Raw genomic sequence first — 22548 nt, forward strand, 5'->3', positions numbered from 1 at the left:
ACCGATCCGCTCCTGTAAGTACTACAACAAGCTTGGACATATCGCTGCGAACTGCGGGAAGCCTAGCGTAGTTTTTTCATACATGGACGAAGGAGACGAGAACATGGAACTTTTAAGCCCACATCTTCATGACCTGCATATCAATGGAAAACCATGCCGGGTGCTACTAGACAGTGCTGCCGCTATGAACATTGTCTCTCCGTCTTACGTGACGGTAGATGACTCCACTGGAGGAGTAGCATAGAGTAAACAGGTTGAGGAAGAACACAGCTTGTGTCTGCGAATGGCGAAAGTCAAAATCAGTGGGCCGAACGGGGAGCTCATGACCGAAGCTGCAGTTTCGAAATTCTTGTCACTGAAGTACCCTTACGTTTTTTCGGTCGGATCAGTTACTGCGTGACAAAGGGTTTAAACTGGGAGAGGGCGTAGTACAGGTGTTGACGCGATCCCAAACTCGTCGGATCGCATCACTTTCAACTGAACATGCAAAAACCACTCCAGCAGAACTGACAGAAGAGGTAACCCCGGCAACAGAAACCGAGCTAGGCTCGAGGGATGAAAAAGCGATTGAGAAAATCCTGCCAGATGACCAGCTCAACGAGAGTGTATCACAAGCATGTGTCAAAGTTCACGGCTGCAGGGAAATCAGATGACGCACTCGCAAGCGACACAGGGTCGTTACTATCCCCCGCCTCAAAGAACTTTGATCTGCTCTTACGTGTAGACAGAGAGACACTGGCAGCCGACCAAAATAATGATGTCAGCCCAGCTAAATTACATGAAACAGCTAAAGGAGGCATTGCTATGCGCAACGTGACGGTGCACGAGAAAGGAAGCTTGTTACATCGGCACTACAGAGACCGAAAGAGCGGAATTCTGGATCGGTTGGGTGGTCCGGCCACCTAGGCATAAACAAATCAAAGGAAAGATTGCTTACGGAATACTACTGGCCTGGCTGTTTCAAAGACGTAGAAAACTTTGTAAGATCATGCGACGCCTGCCAGCGTTCTGGTAAACCAGGAAAACATGAGAAGCTCCTGTAAAGATAGTACCCTTGATGTCAGAATCTTTCAGACGACTTGTGATAGACACGGTAGGGCATCTACCAAAGACAAAGTGAGGTTACAGGTACCTGTTTACCATGCTGTGTCCGGCTACAAAGTTTCCGGAGGTAATCCCTCTGAAAGAACTGAGCTCCACCGAAGTATAGTTGGCGCGCTTTTGACAGTAATCGCGCGAGTCGGGTTTCCAGCCGAAATTCAGGCGGATCAAGCGTCAGTATTCACCAGTTTACTGACTTCCATATTCCCACAAAAGTGCGGGGCAAAATTGTTACACAGTTGAGTTTATCACCCTCACTCAAATAATATAGAGAAGTGGCATTCAGTGCTTAGCGAGTTTTGTTGGTGCTCTGTTACGAGCACAAGGGGGACTGGGAGAATTGTCTTCCGGCTACATTTCTTGCTTTGCGAACGGTTCCTCATGAGGCTACTGGGTTCTCGCCAGCAGAACTAGTGTATAGAAGGACACTCCGTTCCCCACTGAGAATGTTAAGAGAGGTGTGGGAAGAAAGATGAGAAAGTCCAAGAGTGGTAGAGTACGTGCTAAATCTGCAGGAACGGCTAAGTGCAACCCAAGAACTAGTCGAAAAGAACATCGGCGTGGCACAAAAGAATGCCAAGCTCTGTTACGACAAGAATGCGGGGCATCGAACGTTTAACGCTGGGGACCAGGTAATGATCCTCAAACCTTCAAGAAAGGACAAGCTTGAAGTTCACTAGGAAAGACCCGTTAAAGTGTTGCACAAACTTTCAGATACTAACTATGCTCTGAAAGTGCCCGGTCGCAGGAATGCAATGAGGATATACCACTGCAATTTGATGAAGCCGTACGTGGAGCGGAACGGAGTCGTTAACTTTACCATCAAAGAGCTGGATGACATTAATGCCAAGGTTAATGAGTATAAGGTGACCTCCAACTCTGAAATCAGCCTGGAAGAAGTTTTAGAACACTCAGTAAGCACGGACAATCTTAAACCCGAGCAGCTAGACAAGCTAAAGACGCTGCTAGAGAAAATCTCTATAGATTCAGCAATCGACCAGGTAGAACCGAACTAATAACGCGTGAAATAGAGCGGACATCAACCGAAGCCGTAAGATCAAAGCCTTATAGGGTGTCTCCACGACAGAGAGAAATTATGGAGGCAGAAATACAGCGCATGCTAGAGTTGGGAGTTACTGAACCCGCTGAGAGTCACTGCACGTCACTGCTAATACTTGTGGAAACCCCTGATAAGAACCCTCGTCCGTGTGTTGACTACGGGAAGTTAAATGCCATCACCTGGGAACAGGTGTACACGATACCCAAGATTGAGGAACGAATAGAAAGAGTCTGCGCTGCTAAATACATTTCGACTCAAGATCTCGTGCAAGTTCTTTCAGAAAGTACCAGCCGCTATGCCCAATTTATCTCACCTGTAGGCACTTTTCGCCCTCTCGTTCTCAGCTTCTGGCTAAGGAACGCGCCGTTTAACTTCTCTAAGTTGATAGATATTGTCCTAAAAGATTGGCAGGAGTTCGCATTGCGATATCTTGACGATGTCGCAATTTTTTCTGGCAGCTTGAAACAGCACGTATCGCACCTCAGCAGGTTTTCTCGTGGTTGAGGGAAGCAGGCTTAACGAGGAAGGCGGAAAAATGTAGGTTTGACTTTTCGCAGGTTACTTATGTGGGTCATGTCAGCCAGGGCACGAGACGGCCGGCCAAGCTGAAATAAGCTATTATTGGATATTTTCCATAGCCACGAAGGCAAACAGGCATTCATACATTTTTGGGACTTGTTGGGTAACATGAGCGGTACATGCTGAATTATTCGCTAATAGTAAGTCCTTTAATGGACGCACTCCGAAAGGGAGCACCGAGTGACGTGAACTGGGACAAGAACAAAAAGGACGCTTGCCAAGGTTTGAAAACAATGCTAGTTTCTCGTCCTCTTCTTCACGCGCTGGACTATACAAAGGAATTCATTGTTCAGTGCGACGCAAGCGACAGGAGTATGGGCGTGGTACTTAGCCAGGTCGGCGACGATAATGAGGAACATCCTATCCTCTATGCCAGCCGTAAACTAAATGCAACAGAAGAAGCCTATAGCGCTTCAGAGAAGGAATGTGCCTGTTTGGTTCGGGCAGCCCAGTTGTCCTGTTACTTGTATGGAGCGAGATTCATCTTCGAGACCGACCAGTGCCCGCTGACATGGCTTGATCAAATGTCACAAAAGATGACCGCTTGCTCCGATGGAGCCTCACCCTCCAACAGTACAACTTCTCCGTCAGATAAAAGAAGGGAAAGTTCGATAATATTGTGGATGACTTGAGCAAGCTAATTTGAAGCTCCTTCTGTGTTTAGGGATACCGTCTGATTTTTCTTGTTGTTTTTATTTTCTTAAGACAATACGATCCCCTCTCGTTTGGCAGGGCTCCATCCATGGTTGATAACAAGGTCGGAACAAAATTCCTTCGAAATTTGCATTGCGAAATGGAGTATTTTTTGTTCTTGCACTCATGTTTTCTCTGAAGCCTGGTGGGTTTAAAGCGAGATCCAAGGTAATTTTGCGTTGCGTAGAGCGGCGCTTTGGGGTTCGCTTTGCTGCTGCCTCTCATTGTTAGTTGTTTTGGGGTGTATGTCAGCATTTCGCAGCTGGTTGCCGCAAGCCAAGTCACCCCCCTTGCCACCAACCATTCTCTTCTTGCCCAGCCGTTATCAGCAATGGCCAGTCGAGATATTCGGGGCCATGGAGGAGCTGGTGGCAGCGGTGGGATTCGAACCCACGCCTCCAAAGAGACTAGTGAAGAGCTGTTTCGGTCGGCCAGCGGGGGTAGTGACCTCCTAACCTCTCCCAGCCCGCTGCGACGAATCACTTCGTGAAGCCAACAATGTGCAGCCCTCGGACAGACTTGCAGCGCTACCTAGGCAAGACACGTTTGGTGGACCGAGTATTGTTTGTCGGTTCACGGTCGCCTTCATGGACCAATCGGAGCAAGAAAATTACTGGAAAAGGGTGTTCTAAGGCGTTTTATCATGGCCCGCGGTAATCGTCACACTCGTTTGACAGATGCGGCAGCTAACTGCGGGGTCATCTCAGGAACCAAGATGTGCGAGCTTGAGTCAAGTGTCACAACTCCAGTCTACGGGCCACACTTCTTTCGGTGTGTTCAGTGAAACAACGATGCGGGAGTGAGTGTGTGGACCCTCACACTCAAAGGGACAACTTTGGACGCTTCGATTGGGCAAAGGTTGAACGGCAGTTCCCTGGCCAAGGGATCTAGGCAGGGGAGAGGGGATATTAAGCAGCCGTGTTCGGCTCCTCCGTGTGCTTCACTGGAGTCATGCTAGACTGATGAAATGTAACGTTCTCCACTCTTCATGTAGGTAGTGTAAATAGATCCCGTACGCCTCGTTCTCGATGAAAAGAGGTTCCTCCCTTCAACAGCGTCCTTAGCGTGGATGAGTCGGATGACGGCATGGGCCGGCTAGCTGTTTTTACATGCCCGACCCCAACTCTTCCAGAGCATAAGTGCTCATGGTAAGACCCTTTGGCGAGTTTCACGAGTTTCTCGGCAACGCCTGCTTTTGCAGTAACTGATGCGCCGACACCGCGTGACACAACGTTACCGGTCTATGCTTCCGTGACATTATTAAAAATATCTTGCAGCTGTACGTGAAAATACGCCGACCAGCACAATACAGGTCCAAGATCCTGAATTCACAAAACTAAGCTATATAAAGGCTCGTTTCGCGCAAAGCCCTTTCTTCTACTCAGTATACTGTAAATTAATTGATACATAGGGTTTAATGTCCCAAAGAAACACTTAGGCTACAAGAGACGCCATAGTGGAGTGTTCCAGATTAATTTTGCCCTTCTGGAATTCTTCAACATGCACGAGCGTTTTCGAATGTTGCTCCAATATAAATACGGCCACCGCGGCCGGCAGGCGAACGCGTGACCTAGTTGCCAGCAGCAGAACTCCACAGGGACGGCGCCACTACGACGGATAATCTATACAGATATGGATACAGATCTTTTTTCCTTCATTCGTACCGAGTATGAATATCACAAAAAGCGGGCGCTGACCAAAAAAAAAATCAAACTTCTATTTAAATACCGCCCCGCGCCCGTAGGTCACACGTTATTTGCATTGGTGCATTGTATGCACAAAAAACAGAACAGCAACACCTACAATTCTTTGAAGACAGTGATTGAAGTTTGGCGAATCGAACGTGCTTTCATCGTTAAAAATATAAATGAGTATATCTAGAAAATAAACAAATAAAAGTGTTATTTTACGTGAACAATTGTACGGTAATGTAGTGACTTGAGTAAAGCTAAATAATCAGCGTCGTCTTCGAGATCTGTTCATCAGGAACATTATTTTCGTTAGCAATAATAACATACCTCCGTAAAATATATTGGCTACTCACTGCATAATGGGATAAGACAAAGTGCTGTAAAGATAGCTAGTGCAGGACTCTAACGATCCCATATCACTTTATTTACAATTTTCCGGATGCTTGCTCGCGTGCGTGTGCTGCGTATGATAATTGCTTTATCTCAGATAGTGTCAGAGACAACGTTTTTCACCTTGTCCAATGTGAGCGCCCCGTTACTTCGGGTACATTCAAGCGCGCTTAAGCTCACGGCTGGGATACACTTCTAAGCTTGTCTGCCGCCCGGTTTCTATCACTTTTCGCCTCTTATTCCAATGACATCGCGCATGTTCGCACTTAGACAGCCGCTAACGAGACTTTACGCTGCAAATTATCACTGCGAAATTACAACTGTCGATAGAAGTGGCGTTACCCTGTACCCCGCACTATCACTCCAGATACATGCAACTTTTATGCCGATCCGTATGTTACGTGTGACAATTGGCACCTCGCTCTTTTGCAAGGTCGATGTGCTGGCAGACCTGCCGCGCACTTCCTACCTGGAGGAAATCTTTTGCTTTATTTTTTTTTTTTTTTTTGGGGGGGGGGGGACGATCAAAGCTCTGCACTTCACACTAATCTGAACAGATGTACCGTATTAACGCAAAATTAAGGTCTCTTTTTTTCCCGAACTGTGTGCATTCGCACTCGGAGAGAGACTGCAAATCAAAGCTCACTTCATTTCAGCAGTGCATTGTTGAACTTGAAGTTGAAGTTTATTTTCACCACCAACAGTACAATGTGTTTTACATACTGTTCGTTCTCGAATGCTGTAATAGAATTTCTTTACCTCACAAGGTGGTTGGGTGGCGTGCGCGGTGAAAAGGGAAGGCAGATTCATTTGATTTTTTTAAGTGAATGCAGAAATACTTGCTTTGAATTACAGCTGCCCCATGTTTGATTCGCAGGCGGCAAGCCTACATACAAGCGATACATCCAGCTGCTGGGCATGGTCTGGTTCTACGGGCTTTTCTGGGCTCTCATGCCTCTACTAGGATGGGCCAGGTAAGTCACTGGAACTATATATATATATATATATATATATACATATATATATATATATATATATATATATATATATATATATATATATGGGTGAGGGAGAGTGGTGGGGTGGTGACCAGCGTTTTAGAAAAATCTGTACTGCCATTTTTGCGGAGGGACCAGCCTTCGTCGCTGGGAAGTTAGTTATTTAGAAGTGCGACTAGTAACGCTGCCATCGAGAAGCACAAAAGCACAGTGACATCATTCTTCAAGACAAGGTCTTCCTTGAAGAGTCCAGTTCAATCTGGGTTTCTTGGGAACTGGGTATCGATCTCACCACTTTGGTCTCGTAAATTAGATACTCTTATGCTTACTACTGCACGTTGGACAACGACTCAAAATTATGCTTGTAACGAAAGATACGCACAGCCCAAGTGTAGAGCTATGCAGGGAGCAGTTATAATGCGTAGTTATAAAAAAAAACGTCCAAATGGAACCCAGATGCGCTCGTTCAAGTTGTGTGGGCCTAAAACCAGAGCAATAAGTGTCGCTTTACACAACAAAAAATGTGAGCCGATCCTAAAAGCGTTGGCCGATCTGGATGGTAGTGCAGACTAAAGAAAAGTAAAGTAAACGGAAATAGGCTTAAGTAAAGGGCTCTATTTAAGAGTAAGATGGTACTAAAGCAGGGTAAAATGGCGTAGCGGAAATTAAGGTGACAGAACAGTGGTTGACATGAAAAAAGGACAAGGTCTTCTCCTCCCTCCCGAATAGCAAACAAGGCAAGGGAAAAGATAGAACACCGAATCACATGGTACAGTAATGTGTCCCGGAACATCTTCTCTTTCTTCGATATCAAACGATGTTAACTTGCCTTGGTTTTTAATATTTTGTAGATTTTATTCAGATCCCGGAAAAAGAACCGCGTAAAAGATAACGTAATCGAAACAACTTCATAAGGTGTTTCTGAGCGCGCTCTGCAACTTCTCATAACGACGTATGTGCTCAGATAATTGTTTTAAAGTTTTTCTAATTAAACGTAACTGATTCGCCAACACTTTCTTGGTCAAAATCCTAAATCGGTTCTTGTAATTCATCCCCAGTGTTGCTGAACAGAACAATATCGTCTGCAAACTGAAGGTTCCGCAGAAGCTTGCCGTTGATCCTCATTCCTAAGCCTTCTCAGTCTAATAACTTGAGTACTTATAAGCACGCAGCGAATAACGTAGGAGAGATTGTGTCTCCTTGCCTGACCCCTTTCTTGATAAGCAATTTTTCTATTTTTATTGTGGAGTAGCAAGGTAGGCGTGGAATACTTGAAGATATTTCTCAAGATATACACGCATGCTTCCTATACTCCTTGATTACCCAATGCCTAATGACTGCTGGTATCTCTACTGAATCAAATGCCTTTTCATATTCCATGAAAGCCATATATAGAGGTTCAATGTACTCTGCAGATTTCGCAATTGCCTGATTGGTGACATGGGTGCGACCCATTGTAGAATAGCCCTTCCTGAAGCCAGCCTGTTGGTTGATTGAAGTCGAGTGGTGGCTTGACTCTATTGCAAGTTATCTCAGTGAATATTTCATGCAACACTGAAGCAAGCTAATGGACCTATAATTTATCAATTCTTTACCGTAGCCGTTCTTATGTTGTAGCATAATGTTGGCGTTCTTCCAGCTTTTTGTTGCACTTAATGTCGTGAGGCATTGCGTATAAATGGTCCCAAGCAATTCAAGCATGATATCTGCTGCATCTTTGATTAAATGGACTGTTATTCCATCTTCTCCAGGTACTTTTCCCCGGAACATATCTTGCTAACTTGATCACTAGTAATACAAGGAGCCTGTGTATCCTTCATGATCATTGTTATTTGCGCACAACTTGGCACGAGGACCTTGGGACGACAGACACAAGCACACACTTTCAACTGGTTTTATTGGTAGGAAGTCAAGTGGTTTATATACATACATGAATGTGACGTGACATGAAAGACATCATGAAATATGCATGTGAAATCCACACTACAGACTTGCACACGTGCATTCGGAATAGCAAGATAAATTCTAAATAATAATCCTGTTCATCACTACTTCCAGTGAAGGTTGCGTGGCTGCTCTGGGTACTGTACACGTCAGTTTAGAATTCTTCTGCAAGTTTTAATTTATAATTGAAATTGCTGATCACATTATCCTGCTTATCTTTGACTACATATATCTTGTCCGGTTCTAGCCAACTTTTCTCCTCACTTATTTGATGTTGTGGCCATTTGTACTACTTCCTCAATCTTTCCGACATTATAATATATAATATCGATCGCTTCCTTTATTCTTGTTTATCGACTTTGACAGTTCATCAAATTTTATATGATCTCTTGAATTGACACTTTCATGCTTTTGTTTCTTTATTAGGTCATTTGTTACTTGAGAGAGCTTACCTACTGGGTGCCTTGGTGCCTTACCGTCCACTTCAATTGCTGTTTCTGAAATCAACCTAGAGCGGCTTCATTCATTACGTCTATGTTATCTTCATCGTCCTGTTCTACAATTGCAGATTTATTTGTAAGCACTAGCATGAATTTGTCTGCTTTTGCCCTTACTCCGTCTAGGCTAGCCCGTTTCTTTTTGACTAATCTTGCCCTTTCTCTCTTCAAATTGAGAGCAACCCTAGACCTCACTAACCTTTGATCATTGCCCTTTACTCTACCTAGCACTTTTTCATTTTGCACTACGCTCAGATCGGCAGAGAGTATGATATCTGTTTCATTTCTTGTTTCTCCATTACGGCTTTTCCAGGTCCACTTCCGTTTGCTGCGTTTCCTGAAGAAATTATTAATCATTCGAGGTCTTAACGAGAAAGTGGAAGAGTAGTGTGGAATATTAATAAGCAGAAGACAATGATTATGTTCAATAGCTTGTGAAGGGAACAAGAATTCAGGATCGCCAGTGAGCCTCTAGAGTCTATACAGGAGTATGTTTCTCTAGGTCAGTATACTCACAGGGGACCCTGATCATGAGAAGCACATCTACAGAAGATCAAAAATGGGCTGGAACACATACGACAAGCGTTGCCAAATCCTGACTGCGAGCTTACGATTGTTTATAAAAAGAAAAGTGTGCAATCATTGCATTCTACCGGCGCTAACTTAAGGGGCAGAAACTTGGAGGTTAACAAAGAAGTTGGTTAGAAAATTAATGATGGAAGAAAAAATATTAAGCGCAACGTTAAGGGACAGGAAGATATCTGTGTGGACCAGAAAGCGAACAGGGATAGCCAGTATTCTAGTTGACATTAAGAGAAAGAAATTCACCGGCGATTACTACACAGCTCAATGCAAAATTTAGGGGCAGATGTATACGTGTTTTTAATTCACGATATACTGTCTGGCGCGGACAATATGTCTCGTGCGGTACGTTGCAAACGGAGCGAAGTGTGGCGCGACTACCTCGCTAATCGGCAGATCAAGAGAGACAGCGCGTGGGCTACGCGTGGTTGCAATTCACAGCAGCCGCCACAGACAGGCCTCCGTTCATGCAGCGCTTTGTTTCTATATATGGTATCGGTGGCATGATCGCTTAACAGACGACGCGCGCTAGTCTGGCGCCATTACGTAGCCATCGTCGTCGCAAAGCCCGTATTGCACGTCACTACGCTTTCCTACTCACGCTTTCGGCATACCCTTCTCCTCCACTTTCATCCTCGTGCTCTCTTCGCGATCGCCGTCTTGCTCGTTCGCTCGGTTACGAAAACGCCGAGGAACAACGCCGACGCTCGCCGTAGGAACGGCACCTAAGAGCTGCGCTCGAAAGTTCGTGCAGAAATTCCTCTGGGAGTACGCATTGGGCCACTTGCTCATCCCCACGCAGCCCGGTGTCATTACTAATGTTATGAAATTTGATCCGACAAGTATAAACGACAGCGCTGTGGCGACACGAACTGCTGCGAACAGCAGCTCAAGGTGAGTTGATGACGCAAGCAAACTACTGCAGGCGGCGGAGCCAGGTGCGCTGATGACGTTCCGATCTTTATAAGCCGTTATCACTCTTTAGCATCTCAGCCATCCGCGTAGAACCATTATTTGAAATTTGAAAATTTGCAGGTGCAAGATGGAACCACCTAGTGCAAGACAGGGGTAATTGGAGATCGCAGGGAGAGACCTTCGCCCTGTAATGGACATAAGAATAGGATGCTGATGATATATATATATATATATATATATATATATATATATATATACATAGATAGATATACAGTGAAGCAGATGCGCGTATGAAGCGGTTTGTTGACGTTTCGGCCGGGGTCCGGCCTTCATCACAACAGGGATGAAGGCAGGACCCCGGCCGAAACGTCAATAAACCGCTTCATACGCGCGTCTGCTTCACTGTGAATATTTACACGGACCCAGAACTGCTTTTTCTCTGGTATGTATATATATATATATATATATATATATATATATATATATATATATATATATTCTAAAGGATGGCCGAATAGAGATATCAATGGCCCAATTAAATTTTTAGATATCCGGCTCCGGTTTAAATGTGTTGGATTCTGCTGGCGCTATAAACCGCGCGCCAACAAACCACTTCTGCCTTTCAAGTCCGTCTGCACTAAGCTGGCTAAACGAGCTGTTGTCATGTTGTGCCTAAAGAACGCGCTCGTCAAATCTTGGTCGTATTGTCTCTCAGATACGTTCAATAATCAAGCGGAAAGACTGCTGAGCGCCGGGTAACCTTCGCACCTCCTCATTTTGGTCACAGAGGGCCTTAAAAAGATGCGCAGAAAGGCGCAAACGTGTGGAGCTCGCGCAGAGAGTAGCAGTAGTTATCTGTGATACCTTACATTCACACACTATCGCACAATCTGAAGAAGGTCACCCAGCGTTATGACATGAAAGTCCTGTTCTGTGTCCCCCACAAGCTCCCAAAGCTTTGCAGGCTGACCCACCCCGCGGCGTGACTGTGGCACAAAGTACAGACAATCTTTTGTAGAATTCGCAGATGTCTAGTGTATCAAATTCCTTTAATGCGCGGAAAAGTGTACGTTGGCCAAACTGGGACATGTGTTAAAGATACATGTAGGTTAAGGGAGCACGCAAACAACGGAAAAAAATGCCCCTGAAGGAAACGATTTTGAAGGTTTTCTGGCAAGTCAATGTCTGATTTGCAAGGACTGTTCGCCGGACCTTGAAAACACTTCCGTTATCAAGAAGAGCAAAACGCGCGTGGCACGGGAAATCACAGAATATGACCGAATTTCTAGAATTGGGGAGGAATGTGTCAGCATGGCCTCCATCACGCTTGCAGACAAAGAGCTGGCATATTACGTGCTGGGACATAGGACAACACGTATATGTTCGTGAACCTTTCACAGTCATGTTGTTGGAAGTTCAGCGCTCGACATTGTTCTCTCGTCTCTGTCCGTGTTCGTCTTCTTTTTTTTCTTTCATCTTTTTTTTTTTTTTTGCGGCCGCCTTTTCAAATATTGTCACGTAGTAGTGACGGTGAATAGTACATCTGTAAAACTGTGAATGACAAAACTGACTTTTTCTTGGGCGAACTTGTGCCCACAAAAGCAAGTTACACTCAACGCACAGCCATGGTGGCGAACACGGTCGGCGATCGTGGAAATCTGATCAGCCGGTCAAGCACGGCGGCTTTTATACACGGGTCATCGAAGGTTCCGGAGTAATCGGTGGTGCCCGCGTGTCTTCCCGAAAGTTCTAAGCAATTGGCGTCGCACGTGCAGTCAGATTACGCAAGCTTCGGTGACCACAGAAAGAACCATCGATAGCATTCGAGGAACTTCCGATACACGCTGGCGCCTCCCGCACTGAGCGAAAACATTTGTCAGGCGGTGAAAAGCACTAACCCGTAAAATATAAACAATTCCACGTGTCAACATGTACCAACACGCCCAATTCGCCACATTCATGAAGTTTGTGTCTCGTTCTGGAGGTGAGCTGCGGACCTTGCCAGCTTGACATGCCATATGTTTCACGCAGCGTTCGGAGATCTAACATCGGCGGTCATGATGTTGTGCTTTCCCCTTCCCTAAAGGTAAGTTAACCATGTACTTAGTTGACCGCTGCCGAAGAAAATCCAGGAGGTAAAACCTTGAAACCTTTCAACGCTTTGTTCGAACCATTTTCATCGCAGCTATAACCACGTACCCCAACATCACTATCTTGATCTATTTGAGTGTGAACACGAAAGCGGTTGATGACCTCTAATGGCAGCCTCATTGAAACAGGGCGGTGACATGTGGTCACCTAGCCTGCTTGAGCTAATCAGGTTCTACTACATTTATTGCCGTCTATTATTTTACTTATCTATACATCATATCATTTCTCTTCAATGTCGCCCTAAGTGGCCGATCACCGTGATGGTTCCTCCAGCTTCTGATTTTTTTAAATAGTTATATAACTCCGTTTCAAAGAATGTGTAGTAATGGAGCCCCTTCATAAGTCTGATACGCTGTGGGTGCCGCTTTTGTGCAATCGGTCACTTCTTTCTGCAGATAAATAAATAACAATTACATAAATGAGACAGCTTCCACGTCGGCGTTTAATAGCTATGGTACAGCATATTGCCGTTCTTTTCTTTCTTTGTTCCTTTCTTTCTGTCTTTCTTTCTTTCTCTCTTTCTTTCTTACTTTCTTTCTTTATTTCTTTTTTAAGGGGCAGAAGGGGCGAGGGTTAATTTTACTCCGGATCCGATAGGTTTCTTTCTTATTTTTTATAATATTGTAGTGGTAGATATTGCAGTACCCTGTACTGCATGAATTCCTGGCCGAAGCCTCCATTTCTTAGAGACCACCGTTTTCATTGAAGTATTATTTTCCGGCTGACTGTCTTTTAACTTGTCCTTTAGGCCGTGGATTCCATATCAAGAGTTAAAATTGGGTTCTGGAGAAGTTGTGTTTCTTCAGCGGATATCTTATAGACCACCAGTATCGACATATCTGCCCCGAAAATGGCCTGTAGAACAACTCGGAGGATGCTTAAGCTTCGCCTTTCAGAATGGAATGCGATAGCGTTATCGGGCTCCGTTCACGCCGACACCGACACCCGATATTTGGCACACCAGGCCCGATAGAAAGCAATGGCGCATCGATCCCGGCGGCAGTGCAGGGCGGAGCAATTGTTCATATCGCCATAAGGCAGACGTTACAGTGACTCATCAATGCTTCACACCCGCGTGAGCAAAAAAAAAGGGGGGGGGGGGTTTGTTTTTGAGTTTCCGCGTAACAGAATTATGTTTTCTCGTATATTCAAATTGCAGTTCTACGCTATCATGCCTGTAGGTTGTGTCTAAGTCAGACTTTACAAATTTTCTGACGCATTTTATCTTGAAAAATTACATACGTTCATTAACGCCTCCGTACCACACGGAGGGTCTGCGTGGTTGTGGTTCGGGATGATTTTCGCTGACGGACAACGCCGCCGAAGGCGGACGCCGACACTGGATTTTCCAGAGCACGGGGCCCTTAACGCTTTCGCGTTAATTATGGTCGACCTTCGGCCTTATTTTATTTTCTGAGAAAGCCTGCTTCGCACTCAGCGGTGCAAAACTAAGTACGCGTGTCCATAAAAAGCATACCCCAGTCTTGCTTGTAAGCGACGAGAGAGTCTTTACAACCGGCAGGCACAGCTCGTACCGCGCAGACAACGCATGAAAGAGGCAGGCCATTCCTGTGCTTATGGCTCAGATACCTCGTGCAAGGCGCTTAACACAAGATTTAATGGAACGCGAGCAAACAAAGGCAGGGCTTCGGGTCGCCCTCACATGTGCCGAAAAAGTAACGGGAGGTTCAACAAAGGGGGGATATCTACGTATGTGCTACGCACTTCATTGCTTCTTCCCGAACGTAACTGCAGCGAGCAAATATCCTTGAGGAACGTGACAGACTCCCGCCTCGCTGTTGGTAGACACGTCGCTTCAAAGTTTAGCTTTCAGCAGTAGATTCTAAAGATTCAGCCCGAACTACGTGGTTAACGGCGATGCCAGCGGCTACACGTTTGGGCTCTATTACTGTATTTCGTCGCATTTCTTCCTTGCCCCTTTGCCATGAAGCGCGTGCATGACGAACTGGTCAGGCAAAGTTACTATTCGCCAATATACAGTCATGCAAATATTCTAACTCGGCTTCTCGTGCACGTTGGGACTGAGAAGAGAGTCATCGTTTCCGAGCTGAATTACGGAAGCAAAGCGCAGCCACGCTCGAAGGCTCCCTTTCACGTGGAATGCATGCCCTGCTTGTATTAGCTGCTGCAGGGGAATCGAGAAGTAGACGCTCAGCGCTGAGATGAGCGCCGCCTCTTTTGAAGAATAAGTACGTAAACACTATAGTCGTAATCTTTTTCGTCGTATCCTAAAACCACGCTGCTGTCCGATATATTTGTCGAGGGCCTCGTACATCTGCACTTTGTGCTCGTCAAAGAACGCATACACATTTCTTTTTCCACCGTAATCTGAGCAAGTACTGCTACCGATTTTAAGAGAAGTAAGGTGTGGCTCAACCTCGCGCCTGGCAATGCTACTACTGCATTTTTCTTACTCTTTTTTTTCTTTTTGTCGCAGGAACGTTCCTTCGAAAATGTCGCCTTGTAATGTCTTTCATGCCAGTACGAGTTGAGGGCTGTAACTTACAAACGACGCGACGCGTCTATGCACACGTGGACATTTTTCATGATGACCAAAATATTTTCCTCCAGAAATACGACTCCGTTTGAAAAGAGGGCTTGCTTCGAGGGTCCTTCGGTCGCTTTTATTATGCTTTCATTTTAGGGGGAAACGGGCTAAAGGGCAAAGAGGATGAGCTTATTGCAGACGCTGTACATTTCTTGCTCGCTGCAGCTGTATACAGGGTCCCCACGTAACTTGAGCCAAACATTAAAAATATGCAAATGCCTCGCAGCTGGACAGAACAAAGGTAATGCTGTAGCCGTCGCTTGGACATACTCAGATTATTCATTTAAATTTGTCCCTAATTATATAATTAGTCCGTATTAATTAATTAACTTATCAATTATTATTATTACATTAAACGTGTCAATGAGAAAATTGCAGAGCAACATGGAAAACTCCCGATACTGCTTTATGTTCCTCCGATGCGTGCTACATAAAACTTTTTTTCCGAGCTTGAGGGAAGCCCGCAAATAAACGCAAAATTTCCGCGCGACTGTCGCTTGATGCACTTCGCTTGTTAATTCAATTAGCAAGCGAATATTTCCAACTTTACAGGCCAGATAAACCTACTATCCGTACTTCATGTAGCTGCCTACTAATTTTCTATCGCAGTCGATGCTTCGCCTTTCGGACGAAACTGCGAGCTTTAAAAAAAAATCTTGGTGCATGATAGGTGGGACGCCCTATATATGGAGAAACATGTAAAAACTATTTCTTCTCGGTCTTCTTCTTTCATTACTGCTTCTGATCTCTTTGTCACGGAGTTTGCTTCAATCTCAGCGCTACTCTGTCTCTCTATAGACGTCTGTAGTTCTTTAGCTTTTAATGATATTCCTGAACCCGTAATGTCCTTACTCTTGTATGCGTAGCATGGAAATGCGGAATGACAACATAGACGAACAGATGCTCGTCCATGTCGTGTACGGGTCTCATATGCGCAATAATTTCTTTAGAAAAAAAACATTATTAAAAAAAATGATACACAGGGACAATTTCTCAACTTGATGGGTGTTACAAGGGCGTAAATGGTGTTTTTTTTATTTACTCCTTGCTTTACACCTATTTAGCAGCCATTAGCTACTAAAACCACATAATAAGTTTGCGTGTGGGCAAGAACATCACTACACAATAAAAAAAACGTCCGTGAAGGGGGCGAAATGGGTATTGAGCGATAATTGTGCACCCGATCAGGAGGGTGTTCTTGAACCCATCAGCATGTACCGTTAAAACCTAAAAGTGCTAAGGACCGATATCTTCGTCATCAGCATCTCAGAAGTTGAGGCAAGCTTTACCTCGCTAGCTAACGGCAAGATCATTTGCACCCCGTTGAGTGTACAATTTTTGACTGTATCTTCAGTCACCAATATGCCGGCGTCATAAGCGGAGGCAGCTTATAACGAATTATTCATCCTTAAGAGGAAGCTTTAGCTCGTGTGCTCCTATCTAGATACATGTGAAAGGGGAATTCGTTTTTCTCGGCAACTACTGCACTATATTTGGCGAGGTTTGTTGCATTTAAAGAAAAACTTGTAGCAACTGTTAATTTCGAATTTTTGACTTAGGTGGTCAATTTTTTATTACAAATTGGCAAAAAATCTAAAATTTCCAGAAAGCGAAACTACGAAGTTTACAACTCTCTAACTCAGCAAAGAAAAATGATATTACAATTTTGTGATAGTGTGATAGTAGTAAGCTGATAGTACATCTAAAGCGGACAAAATTGGTATGTTATGCATGAATCTGAAAAAATTCAGTAATAAGAAAATACAGCTTTCTCAGAATCCTTGTAGACAACATAATAAATAGATCGACATATAGAATTTGTCCGCTTTCGAATGATCTCATGCCTGCCCTTTACAGAACCGCGATATCTGTTCTTGATGCAGAGCTATTAATTTATAAACTTCATGCGTCTATTTTTTTAAACTTTCTAATTTTTCAAATTTCTTTTTCCCAAAATTCAGGCCCTAAATCGAAATTCCGCTTCCAACAGTCACTATAATTCAACTTTCTCCCTCAAATGCAACAATTTTCATTAATATCGCTCCAGCGGTTATTTCAGAAAATTGTTTTTGTGGTTTACATGCATTTAAATAGGCCGCGTCGGAGTTGGGCCCGAGCTGAAGCTTCCTCTTAAAGGGTAAACAGAGGTGAGGCACTCTCGACATGGAACTCGAATTTTAGAGCACGCCCTCTTAGTATGTGTGTACACGCACACACACACACATACACGCGGACGCACGTATGCACCCGAGCACACACACGCATAATGTCAGCGTTTCTGAGTTCACTCAGCAAGACGGTAATGCAATTCGTATCGTAATGCACGTAAGTCCGGGGATGTAGGCGCTGCATTGATAAAAGCGTGTTCTGAGCATTCTTGGTAAGATGTCTGCGCACATTCGGCATCTACACACGTTCGGAGTATTTCATCTCATTTGTAAGCGCGCTACGCGAATGAGGCTGGCATTGAGCGGAAGTATACTGTCAATACGGCTCAGTATCACACGGGACGGGAAATACGGAGGCAGATTATACGTCGTTCGCATGCCGTCATGAGGCGGTGCTGCTTGAGTAGCGGCTTTTGAAACTGCTCATACATTCGCGTATCAAATCTAGGGAAGGCTTGAACGAAAAACTACCGGTGCCCGATAAAAAACAAAACTGTTCGACGTGTAGTGCACGAAGACTGGTGTAGTAGCCTGGTGTATATATATCTACACAGAGGAAAAAGAAAAGTAGAAGGCAGCGAGATTAACCAAAATAACGTCCGGTTTGCTACCGTACACCGGGGAATGGGAAAGAGGAAAACAAAGATCACAGGGAGAGAGAGGAAGGAAGCAAAGAAGGAAATTGCGGTGAGTTCGCTGCCACGTGTGGTCTTACAGAAATTGCATTAATAGTCACAGATGGTTCGCACAAGCCCGTCGTCCTTGAGAAGCACAAAAGCGCCTTCACCGCTTTATGGGCCGACGGGCGATGGGGGCGGTGTTCCAGCCGCACCTGCACAGAAAGCGACCGATTGTCCTGATTTTGGAAAGCTTTGGCAAGTTCTTGTCTCTCTGGGGCATATCGTGGACAGTGGCGCAGCAGGTGGTCGATGTTTTCTTCGCTGCCACAGACCTCGCATGCTGCACTGTCAGTCACTCCAATTAATGTAGAGTATCCCTTTGTGAAGGCAACTCCTAACCAAAGGCCACAGAAAGCGTAGCTTCACGTCGAGTAAGTCCGAGTGGAGGTCGGAGACTGCGGTCAGCGGGAGACTGCGTGCCAGGTGTCGAAGCTGCCTTGCGGCGTCTGTCCTCGAAAGCGGAATTGGAACGCTGTGCTCTTCTTGATGTGCTGTGCGAGCAGCGTTATCGGCAGAATCATTGCCACTGATTCCACAATGGCCAGGTACCCATTGAAAAACGACCTCGTGACCATTTTGTAGGGCGTGATGGTAAAGTTTCACGATTTCGTATGTCAATTGGTCATGACATCCATGTCGGAGAACTGACTGCGTGCACTGTAATGCCCGTTTTGAATCACAGAACACAGCCCATTTTCTAGGTCTTTCAGAATGAATGAATTCCAGTGCTCGGCGCAGGGCCGTTAGTTCTGCCACCGTTGACGTCATGACACGCTATGCCTTGAACCGCAGTGTCATTCCTCGCGCTGGTATAACCACGGCACCACCAGAACTGCACGACGTAGTTGATCAATCGGTATAGATGTGCACGTGGTTAAGCTCAGCTGTTTTAGAGCAGGGGCCGGTAGATCTGTCTCCTTCTGGAGTCCTGGAATCATTATATGTACTTGTGGACGGCTCAAGCACCACGGAGGAAATGCTGGCTTGGTCGCAGGTGCGTACCCTAAAGTAAACGTCGCACAATGTGCACTGACACTACCGCTAAATGTCGAGCAGGCCCTTACTGCAGTGAGGCTCGCCAAGTGGTGGGAAGGGGTCCTAGCATAATGTCTGAGATGCATACGCATTGTCTCAACGGTAATGTGCGTGGTGATTGGGTAATCCTGCGCAAGGGCAATGGTTTCAGCCGTTGATGCACTGCGTGGTAAGCCAAGACATATATTAGGGGCTTGGGCTTGGATACTGCGAATTGTACGCAGGTTAGTCTTGCAGGTGTTGGATATTGCAGGCAGGCTGTATCGCAGGAGTCCAACCAACAACGCCATATACAGCTGTAACATAGCGTGTTTAGATACTCCCCAACTTTTTCCTGCAAGGAAGCTGAACAGGTGACAGATAGAAGTTCCGCATGAAATTTCAAGTCCTTAATCACGAAGGTAGCAAGATGTCATTGTGGCTGCCTTATGAAGCCGAGCGCGAAGCTGAAGTCGTGTCACACCTGATGCCCAAATGCAGATGTCGTCCACATAGATGGAAAGTCGTACGGTGCTTGGCAGGTTGTCAACTGATCCACTGAGGGTGAGATTGAAAAGAGTCGGGCTAAGCACTCCGCCTTGAGGGACTCCTCGGCTACCGTAATGCTCTGATGTCGGGCCATTTTCTGTGTGCACGTAGAATGGTCTCCTCTGTAAGTAGTTGCACACCCACATATATATTTTACCACCAAGTCCGACGGCTTCTAACGTGCTAAGGATGGCTTCGTGGGTGACATTATCATAACCCCCTTTAACATCTAGAAACAGAGCAGCAGATAGTCGCTTGCAGGCCTTTTGATGTTGCACAAATGTTATCAAGTCAACAACGTTGTGTGTTGACCATAGCATCTGGGTCGATTTCATAGTAAAGTAAGTACCATTCAAGACGTGTTAAAATCATTCTTTCCATTGTTTTTCCGACACAGCTGGCATGTGCGATCGGACAGTGTGAGGAAATGTCCAAAGGCGACTTGCCAGCTTTGAGAAGTGGAATGAGGCGAGTTGACTTCCATTCTTGCTGAACCGTACACGTCTGCCAGGAGTCGTTGTACAGGAGCAATACTGCCTTCCGAGCTTTGTCTCCTAGGTTACACAGGACACGGTATGTAATGCCGTCAAATCCTGGCGCTGAAGAATGCCTGCACAAAGCCAGCGCAGCTTTTAGTTCTGCCATGGAAATAGGGCATTCCATGCGGGGATCGCGTGAGAACAGTGGGTGGTCGAGTGTTCCGGCACCCTTTCCATCGGAATTTGCTTCCCCAGCAATCTTTCTGCAGAAAGATTCAGCGACGTCAATATCTCTGCATTGTAGATGGAGTGCCAAATATTTAAACGGGTGGCGCTGACCAAAGGCCACGAACAGTCCTCCATATAGGCTACAAAGGTTTTCGAGGATCCAGGGACTCGCAAAAGGATACCCATTGTCGCGAAGCCAGCTTGTTAATGTCACGCTATATTTTCTTCTGTGTTCGTCGAGCTAATCTCAAATCATGATTGGACTTCGTGCGTTTACATCTTCGCTCCGCACGACGGCGAATTGTTCGAAGTTTCGCTAGTTCGATGTCGAATTCGGTGCTGGAAGAACTCTTCGAAAGCAAATGCGTGGTTGTTTGTATGGCATCCTTTATCGCGCCCTGTAGGTTATAGTAGGTGCCGTCGCGACAACAGTCTTCCATTATTATTTTGTATTTAGGCCAATTGGTGCACTCGACGATTCTGGAGGACTTGGAGCGAGTCCAACCTTCGATCTTCAAATAGGTTGAGATGTGGTCGCTACCCCACGTTTCTAAATCCGAAAACCAGTGCACTCTTTTCGAAAGCGAACGTGAAACGAAGGTAAGGTCCAAGCAGCTACTATACGCTGATCCACGCAGATAAGTAGGGCTTCCATCATTTGACTGGTAAAATTCGCGTTCAGAGACAAAGGACACCAACGTTCTGCCTCTAGAGTTCACTTTGGAGCTTCCCCATTGGTAATGGTGGGCGTTAAAGTCACCGGTGAGCACCCACGGCTGTGGATTCCATGTCAAAATTCCCCGTAAGCGCTCACAATCTAGACGGCTTGTTGGAGATAAATAGGCTCCAAGAATTTTGAACGTGAACTCTTTCTTCTTCACTGTTAAGGAAACGTATTGATTTGTTTCGTCGGGAGGCACTGGGTGATGTACATAAGTCAAGTCACGGCGTATAAACACAACTTTGCTGCACTATCCGTGTGTAAACGACATAAAGCACTCATACCCGAACAGTCTGATGGGAGCTGACAGGTTGGGCTCGCAAATCACAATAATGGGGAATTGGTGCGTAAAGGCAAACTGTCTAAAGTCGGACATGCGTAACTTAAGCCCTCTGGCGTTCCACTGAAAGACAGATGCATTCTTGACGTCCTCTTGAAACGACGGCATCACTCGGGCCGTGGTTTTACCCTAGAGCCGCAAGCACCGGACTCAAGGTGTCCAGCACCTGCAGCGCGCTCTGTGCCGACAGGGTTTTCATGCTGCTCAGTAGAATGCGCGTGGCGTCCATAAGTGACTTCAGCATCACTGTGACTTGGCGATTCTCAGTTGTCGTCGCATCCGCGGTTCGTGACGGTTCGTGACGGTAGCCGCTTTGCCGGAAGAAAGTGTATGTCTTTCAGTAGATGTAACTCTTCGGGATGTTCTTCGGTGGCGATGTCGTCGTCGTCTGAGAGTAGCGGCAGCCTCTCTGTGTGTTGAATGGTCCCGTACCATACGTTTGAGTACTTGAGTACAATCATTGGATGAGGCATCATGAGTACCATGGCAGTTAGGGCACTTTAACACAGTTGCGTGGCAGGCATCTGCTGAATGGTATTGAGCGCACCGTGGGCACACGAGGTTATTCCTACAGACACCTTTTACGTGTCCCATCTTGCAGCATTTGTAGCATTGCAGGGGCTTCGGTACGTATGGGCGGACTGGATGGCGGACGTGGCCAACTTTGACGTGTGAAGGAAGGCTGTCCGCCTCAAACCACAGCTTCAGGCAACGTCTGTTGCCAAGTCTTGTGATGTGCGTGATAAGAATGCCTTCTGTAGATGGCTTCATTAATGTTGGTAAGTCGTCGGTTGGTATAGAAATATCTACATCATAAATGACGCCGACAGTGCCATTGCAGCCTGTAGGAATCATGGATCGCACTTTCACTTTGTCGATCTCCGTTACGTGCCCAAGGCTTTGCAGTGCACTACGGTGTAGAACATCTACTGCGAGGACATTCTTCCGTGCGTTTATTGTCACGTCTTTTATCTCGTTTGGCGCGGTTCCCTGAAGAAACGCAAAAAGAACTTGCCTGTTTAGGAGTCGCACATTGGACACTGGGTCCACAGGCATGAAGAGCATAGTGTACGGCCAGCGCTGTGGTGATGTCTTCAGGGTGGAGGCACTTGGCGACGATGACCTCCATAGTAGTCTTCTTTTTGTGGTTCGGCTTATGACAAACGTGAAATCGTCGTCCGACGAGTCGACGCTGTCCG

The 22548-nt window shown here is 45.8% G+C and overlaps 1 protein-coding gene across 1 annotated transcript in view; it reads left to right on the forward strand.

The window, feature by feature from the left end:
* LOC126547884 (visual pigment-like receptor peropsin) overlaps window positions 1-22548 on the forward strand; it is a 694884-nt gene that overhangs the window by 488785 nt on the left and 183551 nt on the right. The window contains exon 4 of the mRNA XM_050195912.2: window positions 6392-6488. Coding sequence (XP_050051869.1) covers window positions 6392-6488 — 97 coding nt within the window. The remainder of the gene's footprint in view (window positions 1-6391; window positions 6489-22548) is intronic.

This window comes from Dermacentor andersoni, chromosome 1, assembly GCF_023375885.2.
Source record: "Dermacentor andersoni chromosome 1, qqDerAnde1_hic_scaffold, whole genome shotgun sequence".
NCBI lineage: Eukaryota > Metazoa > Arthropoda > Arachnida > Ixodida > Ixodidae > Dermacentor > Dermacentor andersoni.